At 47.9% G+C, this 15485-nt stretch overlaps 1 protein-coding gene across 3 annotated transcripts; it reads left to right on the top strand.

Annotated features, from left to right (window-relative positions):
- Positions 1–440: 440 nt before the first annotated feature.
- vps54 (VPS54 subunit of GARP complex) lies at positions 441–15284 on the top strand. Of its 3 annotated transcripts, none has more exons than XR_014630538.1 (24): positions 441–565; positions 1866–2063; positions 2637–2878; positions 3150–3234; positions 3398–3432; positions 4180–4311; positions 4520–4905; positions 5410–5533; positions 5635–5664; positions 6634–6741; positions 7773–7828; positions 8062–8158; positions 8465–8856; positions 9509–9638; positions 9981–10162; positions 10520–10632; positions 10912–10975; positions 11644–11749; positions 11842–11929; positions 12464–12585; positions 12696–12776; positions 12914–13014; positions 13306–13400; positions 13580–13634. XR_014630538.1 is itself a non-coding variant. In XM_084441046.1 (24 exons), the coding sequence occupies exons 2-24, from the start codon at positions 1916–1918 to the stop codon at positions 13683–13685; spliced, it is 3027 nt and encodes a 1008-aa protein (XP_084297172.1). In that variant the 5' UTR covers positions 441–565; positions 1866–1915; the 3' UTR covers positions 13686–15284. The 3 variants fall into 3 exon arrangements, 2 of the variants coding, with proteins under 2 accessions (XP_084297172.1, XP_084297171.1); XM_084441046.1 differs by having other exon boundaries at positions 9512–9638; positions 12907–13014; positions 13580–15284; XM_084441045.1 differs by having other exon boundaries at positions 12907–13014; positions 13580–15284.
- Positions 15285–15485: the final 201 nt, after the last annotated feature.

The following is a 15485-nucleotide window of genomic DNA, read 5'->3' as shown; positions in this document are numbered from 1 at the left end:
CAGTGGTTTGCACCACAGGAGATGCAGGTACACGTCGTGTCTTAAAGTCACTGTAAGCCACGGCCTCTCGTGGTTATTGCTTAATTTTCCATGTCCTACCATATGCACAAAATAAGGATAATAAACTGTCCATATTGAGGACAAAAAAGTATTTTCCTGTATGTTGAAAATACAAAATATATGTATTTTATCTTGATACAAAATACTGATGCAAGGAAATGTATAAATATATTTTATTTTGATACATTTATTTGAGGGGTAATTTGTATTTTGTAACAAGATACATTTTAATGTATTTTTGCCCATCTCTGTTTATATTAATAACATAAATTTTGGTGAGAAGTGCTTGTAACAGAGATCAAGTTGTACAACTGCATGTTCTGACCAGTAGAGGGCAGCAGGTCTTCAGGGATCGTCCCGCTGGAAGAACCACAAGGAAGAGAGCCTGCGATTTGCATTATGGGCTCGGTAACCGGTGGTTTGCTACAAATCTCTCCTGCGGGTTCGTTCATGATACCGTGATGGTGGAAAGAAGAGTCAACAACTGCTGTGTTTCAAACAACAGGTAATACGCTTCGGCAATACACTGCGTGTCAAGTAGACTTAATTACGTGTTTGTAGTGTCTGTTAGGTGGCTGTCAGTGGTTAGCGGGCTAGTGCTAGCATCATTAGCCTCGTAATCAGTATACGTGTAACATTAACCCTAGGCCGCCGACAGCTAGCTAGGCTAGGCTAGGCTGGCCAATCTGCAAGCTATGGGTTACTAGCAGCTAGCTAATAACAACACCGCGGAGATTGGCATTGACGTGCAGGCTAACGTTAGTGCTAGCTTTCTGGGATGGTGTTGCTAGCCTTTACTAGTTTGAGCACTAGCTAGCGTATTATTACAACATTGCTAGCTAGCTAGCTAGTGATAGATAGCTAGCCACCTACTAGTCTGTCAAGACAGCTAACGTTAGCAGCATGAGCCGGAGTCTAGACTTGACTAGAGTGGATAGCTAGTCAGTAGCCACTAATGGCTAATAGCTATATTGACTAGCTAGCTAGATACGCTGGCGCACCTATCTCTGTCCAACCAATAACCAGTATCTAGCTAACAGTTTGCAAACTAGCCAGCACCAGCTGATAGCTCTGCGGTCTTTATTTACATTTAACTTGTAGGTGCCAGTATAGCGCCGCGTCTAGTCATTCATTGATAGCTACGATCAATCAATTCAGGCGTAACATATTGCGTATCTGTAGCTATGTGTAGATCGGACCCGTCCACCTTTCATACTAATCCTCTCAGCAGACAAACACACAGATTACACAACAGACAGGGTCTTCCACAGGCTAAACATAGTCTTAGTTAATGACACTGTCGGACTAGTAGTCAGATTATAATGGTTTAGCCATATGTGGTCCATGCATGCAATCACACTTGTCATGTTGCCAACAACTAGATTGAGAGAGAAGAACCAGAACAAGTGTGTGTCAGTAACACCTGCTGCTCATCAACGATCTTGGCGTCTGAAGCGGAAATGTCAAAGTGACAAAAATATTATCCGATTCTGCACTTCCACTTCTGTTATAGCAGATGTGACATCAACCACATGTGATGTGAAACCAGTTAAGCTTCATGCCATCAAAGTTCACTTAAGGTCTCTTGACTCAAACTCATGGGGTTTAGAACCAAAAGGTTCTAAAAGGTTCTAGGTTTAGAACCGAGAAGTGCACTCCGTCTTACCACAAATGACCTCGACCTTCTAGCTAACGTTATGCGTTTGAACTCCAGCGTTAGGCGTAGTGGGCAGTGGGAGCGTCCAGCTGTAGCAGGTGGTGCTAATCTCTTGTGTTTGTTGTCACTGATGTTGCGTGCCTCTTAGTCTGTACCCGAGGTGCTCAGCTAGGCCGTGTGGAGGGGCGCCCTGATGCCATGGCCTCCAGCCACGGCTCCTCCTCCCCTGTGCCTCGTCCCGGCAGTGGCGGCAGCGACAGGATCTACCGCAAGGACCGGGACCCTTCCTCACGACACCACAGGCCCGTCCGCTCCCTCCCCGATGTCTGTCCCAAGGAGCCCACTGGTGAGAGACCAGCCCTGGCGGCAGCTTTTCAGGAATTTGAGCCACAGTGGGCAGAAACTCCTGCTTGAGGTCTAGCCAGCAAAATACACTGCAATAAAGTACACTCCAGCACTTTTGTGAAGTCTGCTGACTGACTCTTTTTTTTTTTTTTTTTTTTTATTTTTTTTAAAGAAGCTCGGAGGCAAAAAGTAGATTTATTGTATCCTTGTACTTGTGATGGAAGTACAAGGATGTGATGGAAACTCACCTCATCAAGAAGTACTACCCGGATCCTTCCTCTTAAGCACCTATACCTATTGTATTTATATTTTGATACTCTTGCACTTTGGCTTCAGCACAAGATTATGATTACTCTGTCACTTGTTTAGAAAGGAGATGTACTTGCGAGTTTTGGCGAGTAGTAGTACACTGACTACCTACTTTAAATGCTATAATCACAATCAGGATTTGTTTTCTGAATTCGTTTTGTGTGTCGCTTTGGAGAAAAAAGCCTCTGCTGAATGACTGTAATGATGTATTTAATGCTCATTGTGTGTGTTCGTTTTGTGAATCAGGTTATTAATGTCCCTACAGGCGAGGCGCGGGGGCTGTGCGAGGGCCCATCGGTGGTGGCGGAGCACGACCGCTGGACGGTGTTCAACTCCAAGGTCAACCTGCCTGCCGCCCTGAACGACCCCCGGCTGGCCAAGAGGGAGTCGGACTTCTTCACCAAGACCTGGGGCCTGGACTTCGCCGAGACGGAGGTCATGCCCTCCTTCTACCTCCCCAGCATCACCAAGGAACACTTTGCGCCCTACCTGCAGGAGACGGCTCAGGTGACGGGGCGGCGGCTTTAATAATTCAGCGGATCTGACTGAACCAGTCTGGCCTGGTATCACACAGTTGTTATTGGATTGATGGTAGCAATGGATCTGTCAAGCGATGGAATTTGCCACTGTGCTGTTGATTCTGTATCTGCAAGCTTCTCCTCCTCCTCCTCCTCTTCTGCTCCAATCATTGTCAATGAGTGTTGAAGCGCATAAAATATTATGTACCGTCATCCATATTTGTTTGCTAAACCGGCACTGTGTTTGTTCTCATCTCCAGAGGGAAAGGGTCCACGAGAGATGCAAACACATCTGTCCGAACAAGGACGATGTCGATGCGGTCTCCAGCATCACAAACAACCACGGTATGAATTATTGAACAGCCCTGCAGCACGACACCACCTTAGATCATATCGCCATAAAACCCTGCTCTGCTCCTACGCTGACTCATTGCTTTCTGCGAGATATCGTGTTTCATCGTGCCACGGAAGTGACTCGATTCAACAAATGCATTTGTCTTCCTCCTAGATAAATCAAGAACAGAGCTGGAACAGGTTCCTAAGGTAATGACCCGTTGTCACAAAGAAAGACACTCGGTGGCCACTTTATTAGGTACAAGTATCGGCCGGTCACGGTGCCAACCCCCTTTCTGCCTACAGAACAGCCTGAATTCTTCGTGGCATGGATTCAGCAAGGTGCCCTTCTGCACAACATTGTTGTAAACAGCTATTTGAGCGTTTGTGGCCTTTCTGTTAGCTTGACCGAGTCTGGCCTTTCTCCTCTGACCTCAAGGTCTTTTCACTCACAAAACTGGATGTGTTTAGTTTGCCGTTTTGTCAACTCTAGATATTGTAGCGTGAGAAAATCCCAGACGGGCAGCTGTTTCTGACACGCTACTTTAGAACTACCCGTCTGGCACCGGCAGTCATACCATGGTCAAAGTCGCTAAAGGCTTAGATCACACATTTTGTCCACAACATCTAAACCATTTCCCTCTTTATATATTGAGTTGCAGCCACATGATTGGCTGTTTGGGGAAGCAGGCTATTTGCGTCAACGAGCAGGTGTACCTAATGAAGTGGCAACTGAGTGTTAGTTCACAGTTAATTTAGTCTCACTGTTTGGCAGCGGCTTTGGAAATTGCTTAACCTTTAGTTTGTCCCCCTAATTCTCATGATTTGATGGCCGCCATCTTGAAACTGTCCTTAAGATGCCGTTGATTCCTGTCTCCTCCATCACTCCTCAATACCCGTTTCTGCTCCCACCCTACGTCCGTCTCGCGTGTCCTACGCGACCGTTGCGCACCGCAGATCTTCATGAGGCCGGACTTCGCGCTGGACGACCCGGCGACCTTCAACGCCGTCCTGCCGTGGTCGCACTTCAACAGCGCCGGCGGGAAGAGCAGCCGGGACATGGCGTCGTCACGCTTGCTTCAGGAAAAGGTGAGCGTCCGTTTTTGTTTCTGTTTTATTTTTCTTCCCGTCGATGTGCGGGAGGGAGGTGACCCGTCTTTTCTCTTCACACCTGCTCCAAGATCACGATCGAGGCGACGACGCGTGTTCGAAGTGGCGGGTTCACAGTTCGGTCCTGCCGAAAGGGTCATGCTTAGGTGTTTGTTTACCTGCTGTTTACTCCTCCCACCTCCTCCAGCTGAGCCACTACCTGGACGTGGTGGAGGTGAGCATCGCCCGGCAGATCTCGCTGCGCTCCGAGGCCTTCTTCCACGCCATGTCCTCCCAGCACCAGCTGCAGGACCGCCTGCGCAACACGCAGCTGGCCGTGACCACGCTCCGCCGCCGCACCGCCGCCGTCCACCGCCTCATGTGCCACGGGCCGCTCGGCGCCCTGCGGGAGGCGGTGGCGCGCGACAACTGCGCCCGGCTGCACGGCAAGCTGAAGCTGATGGCGGCCGTGCACCAGACGCAGCCCACCGTGCAGCTGCTGCTGTCCACCTCCGAGTTCGTGGGCGCGCTGGAGCTCATCGCCACCACCAAGGAGGTGCTGCAGCAAGAGCTGCAGGGCGTCCACAGCTTCAGGTCAGTTGCATGTGGGGGGGGGGGCTAGTCCGGGGGTGTTAAGGACTGTGTATGAGCCATCACGCCGTTTGCGGGATCCCATCCCCCATCTCGCCGTGGCTCCCGATCGCCGCCTTTCGCCCGGGATGCGCCTCTTTAGGGCAGGATGCGCCCGTGGTTAGACCTCGGCGCCCCGTGGGGACACGGAGAAATGCGCGCATCGACGGGTGCGCCTGTATGCAAAAAAAACAAAACCGCAAGGGTTTCCGATACGGGCGGCACGTCGCAAACGAACTATGTGTTCGATTTGAAAGGAGTAAGCTTGAACAAACACACGTGGCGATATTTGCAATGGCCGTACCAACGGCAGGAGTCGGATGGGTTCAGAATGAGTCGTATCCTCACCGAGCCATCGTAAGCCAGCCAGAGGATGACGACCAAAAGGCAGGTGGTGTTCGCCGTTGTTCCGCGTGGTCTAACGTCTCCCCTCTAACCCCCACCCCCCGCCCCCCTTCCCGACCGCAGACACCTGGGCTCCCAGCTGTGCGAGCTGGAGAAGCTCATTGACAAGATGATGATCGAGGACTTCAGCATGTACTCCCGGAGCGACCTGAGCCGCAGCCTGGACGAAGAGGGAGTCCTAGAGAAGGTACGTACGTCTGTTAGACTAGACTCCCCTTGTGCTACGCAGCTCTGGTACGACCTTTAAAAGCGGAAATGTGCTCACGTGGGAGTTTTTTTCTGTCACAGGTGCATGACAGAAATACAGCCTCAGAGAAGGTGGGTCTCCGAAACGGTTGGCTGGAATTGTAGCGCATGAACGAATCATGTTAAAAAAAAGAAGCAATTTAAGTGACTGTAAACTTGGTTCGAATTGGTAAAAATTAATATATGATATCAAAGTTTAGTGTCTCATTTAGCATCCAGAATAATCTGAGTGAAAATAAACATTCAGAACTACTGGTATTAGAAAACCTAATTTAGCTGTTCAAACCATTTGTCAAGACTGTCCAAATGGAGTACCACGCATCAAAATGCAACGCAAACGTATCACAATGTGCGCTCACCATGATAAGAAGGGCCTCATGACATCATCAGGTCCTGTTTTAAAAATCTGGAAAATAAAAATGTTCAGTACTACATAGTTCAGAGACTTGCCACATATTTTCAGGAATTACTTTCGAATACGTATAATCTCGCAATTCACTTTACAGTCACTTTAAGGCCGATTTGTAGTTGCTAGAGGAAAGAATCAATGTTGGAATAATCTATATTTATCTCACTGTGATATCAACCTAATTCCCAATTCCACCACCATATTATACTACATGATCCCTTATTTTGGGTACATGACATTGGATTGACCCTGTAAATGATTGCGCTAACCACTTCTTGCCTGATTACAATCAATTATACGGTCAGCACTTGCAGAATCATCCTCTTAATTGGCTTGAGAATCTCTTCATTCTGGCAGACATGGAAATTGTCTTTTCATAATTGATCTCTTGGTGGGAATGAGACTGCTTGATCCAGTTGACAGTGTGTGTGTGTGTGTGTGTGTGTGTGTGTGTGTGTGTGTGTGTGTGTGTGTGTGTGTGTGTGTGTGTGTATGTGTGTATGTGTGTGTGTGTGTGTGTGTGTGTGTGTGTGTGTGTGTGTGTGTGTGTGTGTGTGTGTGTGTGTGTGTGTGTGTGTGTGTGTGTGTGTGTGTGTGTGTGTGTGTGTGTGTGTGTGTGTCTGCTTATACAGGACAGGCTAGAATCCCTAGTCTTTGGCTTGCTGAGGCAGCGGAAGCTGGATTTTCTGGACATTTACAGCGAGGAGATGATCCTGGCTGCCAAGAGCATCGTCACACAGGTGAGAGAGGTTGCTCGTTCTTCTAGCACAATTGGGCTCCACATGAGCTAGGCTGCGTTCGGAATCGCATACTTCTACTTTTTACTACCAGTATGTACTACAGCTGCCCCTAGAAAGTATGCACTTTGCACACTGTATGCATCCAGTTGGGACATACTACTTTGTCATAACATTGCGCCTTGAAATTTGACCACATCCGTCGCTGTCCATGAAGCGACATTCACCCACAGCTGGGATTCATCAAATCACCTCTGGCGTGACTCACATGTGACATGTGTTCCGCTGAGCAAAGGATTGTGGGTCAGAATAGCCAGAAAAGTGTGCTGACTTGCATACTGCAAAATACAACCGAATGTAGTATGACATTCTGGTATTTTTGCCATACTGCATGTGGCATACTGATAAGAGGTTTTCTGATGACTCTCTGTTCTGTGCTATTGTTGTCGTTGTTCTTAAAGCTATTCTCAGTGCCAAGACACATATGGTCAGACTCCTCGGAATAGAGAACAGACCAGGTGCAAACAGTCAAACAGGCTCTAAAGCAAACATTGTATAAGGGCGTAAAACTAAAGAACTATGTATAGGATCCACCATGACTATAAAGCTAGCACAAACTCAATGCTATTTGGTCTGATCCGACTACACTGCACTAGGGTGTGTATGTCTGTGACTGACCCAGGATCCTGTCTGCTGTTGGGCTCAATAAACCCCGAGTCTGATCTGCAATCCTGTCTGGCGTACTATTTTCCTCTCCTCGGCCATTGAATATTCAATACCAAATCTCCATCATATATCACATACTATGAATTGGGACATACTATATAGTATGGAAGTCCAAGATTCGCAATGCAGCCCTAGAGAGTGAACGGGTTCCACATGAGCTAGAGAGTGAACGTTTTAAACTTGAGCCACACGTTTCTTAGAGCTTTTATGACACCTAAACAGAAAATCTCGGGTAGGTTTCATCCGTGTGTTTTCGGACGTCCTTGCAATAAAATGTTTTTGAACACTCACACTATTCCATCCCACAGTGTGTCGTCGACTCGGTGTCACAGATTGAAGACATTGACTCTGAAATCGTCACAAAGTGAGTTCAAGTGCAGGCCGCTTTGGATGTTAGCATTTTCTTGTGTGAAAAGACTTAGTGCATCAGAGTTGTGACCAAACAATTGCATAATGTTCTAAATCCTTCCTCAAAGGGAAAAGACATGAACAATGAGTTGGAAATGCTTCCACTTGTCATTCTGCCAAAGACGAGCGTTGCGTAGGATCCTGTCGAGCCGAGCGTGTGTTAATATCCGCCCTGCTCTGGTTCCCCAGGCTGGCAGACCAGATGCGACTCATGACGAACCCCCAGTGGTTTGAGCTGCTGAAGAGCGTCTTCGAGAACTTCCTTCTCTTCTTGAAGAGGATCAAGGTGAGAAACAGTTGCTTTGTAACAAACACATGATTCTATATCTAAACGGTTTTAGCCGTGTCAGCAGTACCAACGGTATTTCGGATGATCAAGATGTACTAACACATCGAAATGTTTGTTAACACATCAAAAGTCTGTTTGCACCATAATAAAAGGTTCAACCACTCCAGCGAATTCTTCCCTAGTGTTTTGGATGCTCAAGAAGTACACTGGGTAGATGTTCCCTATAATCTTATTACAGATCAGGAATAAGGTACTAGTTACTCTTCTTTCCTGCGATTGTAACTGTTGTGTTTTGGTCCCCAGGCGACGCTGAGTGTCATGAGGAACGTGGTGCTGGAGGTGCTGGACAGTAACCAGAAGAGCCGTCTGCCAGAGCGCTCTGCGGCGGCGGAAGGCGGCGGCGAGGGCGGGGCCGAAGCCGCGGGGAGCCAGGCCCTCCCGGGGGAGGCGGAGCTGGCCTACCTCACCCATGAGGGCCTGTTCATCAGCGATGTGCTGAGCCATGGCCAGCAGCAGCAGCAGGCCAGCGGGGGGCCGGAGCAGAGCGGCCCCGGGGGGCCCAGGCCCCAGCAGCAGCAGGCCCACATCTCCTCCTCGCGCACGGACGCCTGTGGCAGCGACTCGGCATCAGGGACCACCGAATCCTCCTCCAGCAGGGAGCACTGCTTCCAGCCAGCAGGGGGCACTGGTGTCACGTAAGTTACTTACCTCCACAGATAGATAGATAGATGGATAGATAGATGGACAGACGGACGGACGATCTGTCTATCTGTCTATCTGTCTATCTGTCTATCTGTCAGACAGACAGACAGACAGACAGACAGACAGACAGACAGACAGACAGACAGACAGACAGACAGACAGACAGACAGACAGACAGATAGATAGATAGATAGATAGATAGATAGATGGTTGGATGGATAGATAGATGGACAAATAGATACTGTAGATGGATATATAGATATATGCTCTAGATGGATAGATAGATACTGTAGATGGATAGATAGATAGTTAGATAGATATTTCATGTATTAATGTTTTTTAATTTAATTTAATTAATTTATTCCGGAGGGAAAATTGTGTTACAGCAGTAAGGACAACAAAAAAGGCACAATCGGGGACTAATTACTGATTGTGCCTTTTTTGTCCCTACTGCTAATAATCGCTCCACCAAATATGATGCTCTTGGAGGAAGCACACTCATTTGTAATCTTACCACACAAATGATGCCGTCTTGTGCACCCTGTGCACTCTTCATCACTTGTGTAGCCTCATGCTAGATTGTGTCTGACCAGCGACCATGTCCTGACTTCCTCCTCTTCCTCCTCCTCTCCCACGGTCTGGCAGTAGCGGTGAGGACATGATGCCCTCTGACCTGGAGCTGGGCAGGATAGCCAATAACATCCAGGAGCTGCTCTACACCGCCTCCGACGTCAGCCACGACCGCTGTGTCAAAGTCCTCATGGCCCGAGCCAAGGTACCGACGTCCTCCAACACGAACAAGACTCGGCAGGGCCAACGCTCTCTATCTCAACTCTCATCTTCTTAGCCTGCTGCTGTCTGTAGCAGCTGCTGAGAACATTGAGGCCGGTTATCTGTTCCATTCCCAAGTGATCCTCTTTATTATCCAGTCTATTGAATTATTTAATTCAATAGATTGGATTAGGATTAACTTTCCCTGCATTCGTTAAGTAAAGATAAGATTGACCACATCTTCCTGAGGGACCCCCTCCTGCAGTGAGGCATCAACACCTGCTAGTTGTTGTTATGTTTTCCTGATGTTGTTTTCCTCGCTCACACCTCCCTCTCTCCCTCCCAGGACGGTTCTCTGGAGCGTCTGAGCTCGGCTGAGTTCGTGTGTCTGTCCCAGGCGGTGGAGGGCTTCGTCAGGGACACGGAGGAGCTGTGCTGCAGGCGCAGCATGTCCCTGCGGGGGGCGCTGCAGAGCCAGGCCAACCGCTTTGTTCACCGCTTCCACGAGGAGCGCAAGACCAAGCTGGGGTAATATTAGTACACCAAGACCAAACTGGGGTAATATTAGTACACCAAGACCAAGCTGGGGTAATATTAGTACACCAAGACCAAGCTGGGGTAATATTAGTACACCAAGACCAAGCTGGGGTAATATTAGTACACCAAGACCAAACTTGGGTAATATTAGTACACCAAGACCAAACTGGGGTAATATTAGCATACCAAGACCAAACTGGGGTAATATTAGTACACCAAACTGGGGTAATATTAGCATACCAAGACCAAACTGGGGTAATATTAGTACACCAAGACCAAACTGGGGTAATATTAGTACACCAAGACCAAACTGGGGTAATATTAGTATACCGTGTGTTCTCTCCTCAGTCTGCTGCTGGATAACGAGCGCTGGAAGCAGGCGGAGGTCCCTACAGAGTTTCAGGACCTGGTGAACTCCATCGCGGACGGGAGGATAACACTACCAGAGCGCAAGCCCACAGGTACACTAGCATTCTGCTGAACCATCTGCTCACTTCAACTTTATCATACCTACAAGATACGGGTAGCATGTACACTGAAATGTGCAAAAACAAGCAGTCAATACTAAAACACGTACAGCGGTAAAGGATATCGGATATAAAATGCAACGTGTGTGGAAATAATACTGTCCGTCTGCATGCTGGTTCACCCATCTTCCTCAGCCTGGATGGAGACATTTTTAATTCATCCAGAATATGAAGTACAGAAAAGTTTAAAATTGTTTGTCTTGTAATCCACAGGCACAGAAGACAGGAAGCCAAGTGAATTTTTACACATCGATGGCCAGAAGTATGCTGTTGTTGGGTAAGTCTTGGATCTGCTGTAGTGACTGTTGAGAGATTCACTGACGGTCAGCATGCAGCCTAACTGAGTGATGACTGTAGTCTCATGGATGATGGATATAAGTTATAGAGACTTGAGTGATGACATTAGGCTCTTTTATGATGGATATAAGTTATAGAGACTGTGATGACATTAGTCTAACTAATGATGGATATTAAGTTATAGACTGAGTGATGACATTAGTCTAATGATGGATACTAAAGAGACTGGGTGATGACATTATTCTAACTAATGATGGATATAAGTTATAGAGACTGGGTGATGACATTAGTCTAATGATGGATATAAGTTATAGAGACTGGGTGATGACATTAGTCTAACTAATGATGGATATAAGTTATAGAGACTGGGTGATTACAGTAGTCTTAACTAATGATGGATATAAGTTATAGAGACTGGGTGATGACAGTAGTCTTAACTAATGATGGATATAAGTTATAGAGACTGGGCGATGACATTAGTCTAAGGATGGATACTACGTTATGGAGGAGACTGGGAGATGACGGTAGTCTAATGATGGATACTGAGTGATGACAGTCTTAACTAATGATGGATATAAGTTACAGAGACGGTGATGACGGTAGTCTTAACTAAGTGCCGGAGGTCTGACTCTGTTTGTCCCACCTCAGGACGGTGCTGCTGCTGATCAAGATGTTCCTGGAGTACTGCCAGTGTGTCAACGACATCCCGTCCATCGCCACTGACATGCTGACCCGCCTGTCCGACCTCCTCAAGGTGAGCCCGCGGCCCGGCCGAGTCCGAACCCGAACGCGTAGACGAGTCCTGTCTTTGTAGCGCTGACCGTCCGCCTCCTCTCCCCCTGACAGCACTTCAACTCCCGGAGCTGCCAGCTGGTGCTGGGGGCAGGAGCGCTGCAGGTGGTTGGCCTCAAGACCATCACCACTAAAAACCTGGGTAATGGACCCCGCCAACACACACACTCTACCATAATAGAGTGTTTTCACGGCCGGCCATGTTGGAGGTTTAAGCTTGGGTTTAGGTGGTTGAAGCTTGGGTTTAGGCTGACTAGCAAGATGGATAGGTCAATAGACGGGTATATCTCGCTAGCTATCTACATTCAGCAGCCTAAAACCTCCAACATGGCCGACTGATGACGGGGCGTGAAAACCCTCCATAACGCCTTAAGACATCTGGCTGCACTGTAAACCTGTCGCACCATATAGCTTTCGCCCGGATATTCTGAGTGCACATCCACCTTAAAGGTGTCCGCACACTGCCCCAACCAACTCTGACCAACAACAACGTTGCCTTGTTTGTCGGTGAATGTCGGCGTCGGTCGGACCGATTTCGCAGCTGAATTTTAAACTTCCAACATTCGAACCGCCAACTTTAGAGTGTTGGGGTGTTGGGAGCCGGTTGGCGTTGGTGGGGGCGGCGTGCAGGCCTCTGCTGCTGTTGGGGATTAATCTATGGGTGTGTCTCCCCCAGCCCTGGCCTCTCGCTGCCTGCAGCTGGTGGTCCACTACATCCCCGTCATCCGGGCCCACTTCGAGACCAAGCTGCAGCCCAAACAGTACAGCGTCCTCCGGCACTTCGACCACATCACTAAGGTGAGCAGCAGCACCGACACCCCGACACGACAGCAGCTCGGTGCAGGAGACCCGCGTTGACCCACGCAGCGACCGTCGGGGTGACTGGTTTTCTCCTCTCCCCTGGGCAGGATTACAACGACCACATAGCGGAGATCTCCGCTAAGCTGGTGGCCATCATGGACAGCTTGTTCGAGAAGGTGCTTTCCAGGGTGAGTTCAGGTCGGGGAAAACTTTGGCGCCGAGTTACCCAACTTATTGGCGATACGGCGTCCGCGTCGGCGTCAGGCTTCCGTCTTGTTTCCGTCAGTGTGAATGTTGACCTGCTCTGCGTCCCCGCAGTATGAAGTCAAGGCCCCCATGCCGTCCGCCTGCTTTCGCAACATCTGCAAGCAGATGGCCAAGATGCACGAGGCCATCTACGAGCTTCTGCCTGAGGAGCAGACACAGGTGGGACAGACCAAACGCAAATACTGTACTACTAGCACGCATTGAACTGTACTACTAGCACGCATTGAACTGTACTACTGGCACGCATTGAACTGTACTACTAGCACGCATTGAACTGTACAACTGGCACGCATTGAACTGTACTACTAGCACGCATTGAACTGTACTACTGGCACGCATTGAACTGTACTACTAGCACGCATTGAACTGTACTACTGGCACGCATTGACACCACGCTAGGGAGATATCTTCAGTCGCTACAAGCTAATAACCATTTGTTGTTGCGTACAGATGTTGTTCCTGAGGATCAACGCAAGTTTTAAAATGCACCTTAAGAGGCAGCTGGCGCGGCTCGGGGTGGTCAGTGACGGCGGCCCGCAACAGGGGTGCGTGTTTTAAACACTTCTGTTTGACAGTAGGACACACAACTGGTCACATTTTCACTCTGCCTGTGCATGTGTATATCAGTTAGGGCTATTAATCAATGAAAAAATTCATCGAATTGATTACATTATGTGTAATTAATCTAGTTTGCAAACATTTTATTACCTAATTTTTTGTGCAGGCTGGTGGGGGTGGATGTGGCCTTCTACACCGAGAACGTCCAGGCGCTGAGAACACTAGAGAAGCTGGACCTGAACATGGCAGAGATCTGGGAGCAGAAGAGGTGATGCCGGTGAAGGACCCCCGCCGCGCGTTGTGTCATGACAACCCGCTCCCGGGGGTGGGGGTGGGGGGAGTCGCTCTGCTCAGACCCGCTGCTGTGGAAGATACAGAGCCAGCGGGCGTACCTCCAGGACGTCGCCTTCCTGCAGAGGGCGCTGTCTAGGAACAGAGGACGAGGGACTTCTCCAGGGAGAGACTGCCCAGTGATGTTGTGGGACCAAACCCAGAGACGTGCACAACTGTGGGCTTCTTCCACAGCGGCTCTCTGGGGCTCTGACAGACTTGGGATGCGTCACGGTGCCTCCTTTTTAATTGCTGTCACCTCGCCTCACTGTGTGCAATTCAACTAGACTAATGGTTGAATAATTCATGACAGACTTTTCGAGGGGGACAGAGATGCTGTCGATGCTATCAAAAACAACTCTAACTGGATAATTTATTTTTCTGTTCAAAGAATTAAACTGTGAGAATCTTTGTTGCGTCGGCCAACAAAAACAAAAGATGTGACGCCCCTCCAACGGAATTCAGACGTGTGTAAATACGAGACACATGTTCAAATGCATTTTGAAATCATTGAGAAGTTTCAAACTTTAGGTTGTTAAATTATGTAAAGTTGGTAATGTCTAGAAAGCTGGAGGCTAAGCTTGAAAAATCCCTCTGTCCTGAATTTTATATTGCATTGATCTGTCCATGATTTCTCTCAACTATGACACTACAGGAAGTGAAGTGCACTTGCTCTTGACTGCCTTATCAAAGTCATTATTTACGATCCCAAATGTAACAAGTATGCACAAATGATACATGGCAGTATATAGCGTTGTTCCTACAAAGCTGGATGATGGAGCTACACCTAGCATGAGAATCGGCTGTGAATTCTACATATGAAATTTGACTCGAGCCACAATTATCTATACAGTTATTCCCTAATGTTATTTGTATGCATGGACATTCACCTCCAATTGGTTATTGTTTTCTAAGTAGCAGAGCTCCAACCCAAATAGTCCTTGTAGACAGTTTTACTGACTGCCTCTCCCTGCACTGTGTGAACACCTCATGCAAGGGTGTCAGAACGAGCACCATCAAACAACAGTGCTGTCTTCTTCAAAAGTGCCTACTTTTGATAAACATCAAAGTACTCATCTGACTTCTTTCCAACAGTGTACTGTTTGTTTTGAGTGCCTAATGTACGTGTGTGTGTGTGAGAGATTGAATGATGGGCCCTCATTGCTGCTCTTGTAGAGGCAGAAGGAAGCAAATGACAAATAGAAAATCTGACAGCATGCCTGAGAACTTCAAATGTTTGAATCCCAGAAACCTTCCTGAATAAAACATGGAATATGGAAGTATTTTGACATCAGCCTATTTTTCTCATAGTGTTTCCCTCGTGCCTCTGGTGCATTAACTCGTTTTATAGCCAACACACGTTTACAGGGAAAACTTCGATCATGCATTGTGCCAAGAAAAAACGTATTTGACTAGTGTGCAGTAGCCTATATGAGATCAAGTTCCGGTTATTCCAAAAACTAACGGGGAAATGTCTGCCCACCATTTACATACCCAAATAGCTTATAAGCTGATCAATAGCTGATTGCCATATATGGATGCATAGCTTGTTTGATAAAAAAAAAAAAAAAAAACTTTAGACATGAGCTACAGCAAAATAGCTTTCAATCCAGTATCTTTCGCTTATTCTGTCTACATAACCAGGTGCCAGGAATTTCAGGCCCTATGAAAAGATATTAAACTATCGATCAGTGGTCGGAGGATTCGGGGAGGGTGGGGGGGGGGGGGGGTCTGGGTGTAAG

Source organism: Borostomias antarcticus, assembly GCF_949987555.1.
Source record: "Borostomias antarcticus genome assembly, chromosome: 7".
Taxonomy (NCBI): Eukaryota; Metazoa; Chordata; class Actinopteri; order Stomiiformes; family Stomiidae; genus Borostomias; species Borostomias antarcticus.
This window is presented reverse-complemented; position numbering and strand designations above follow the sequence as displayed.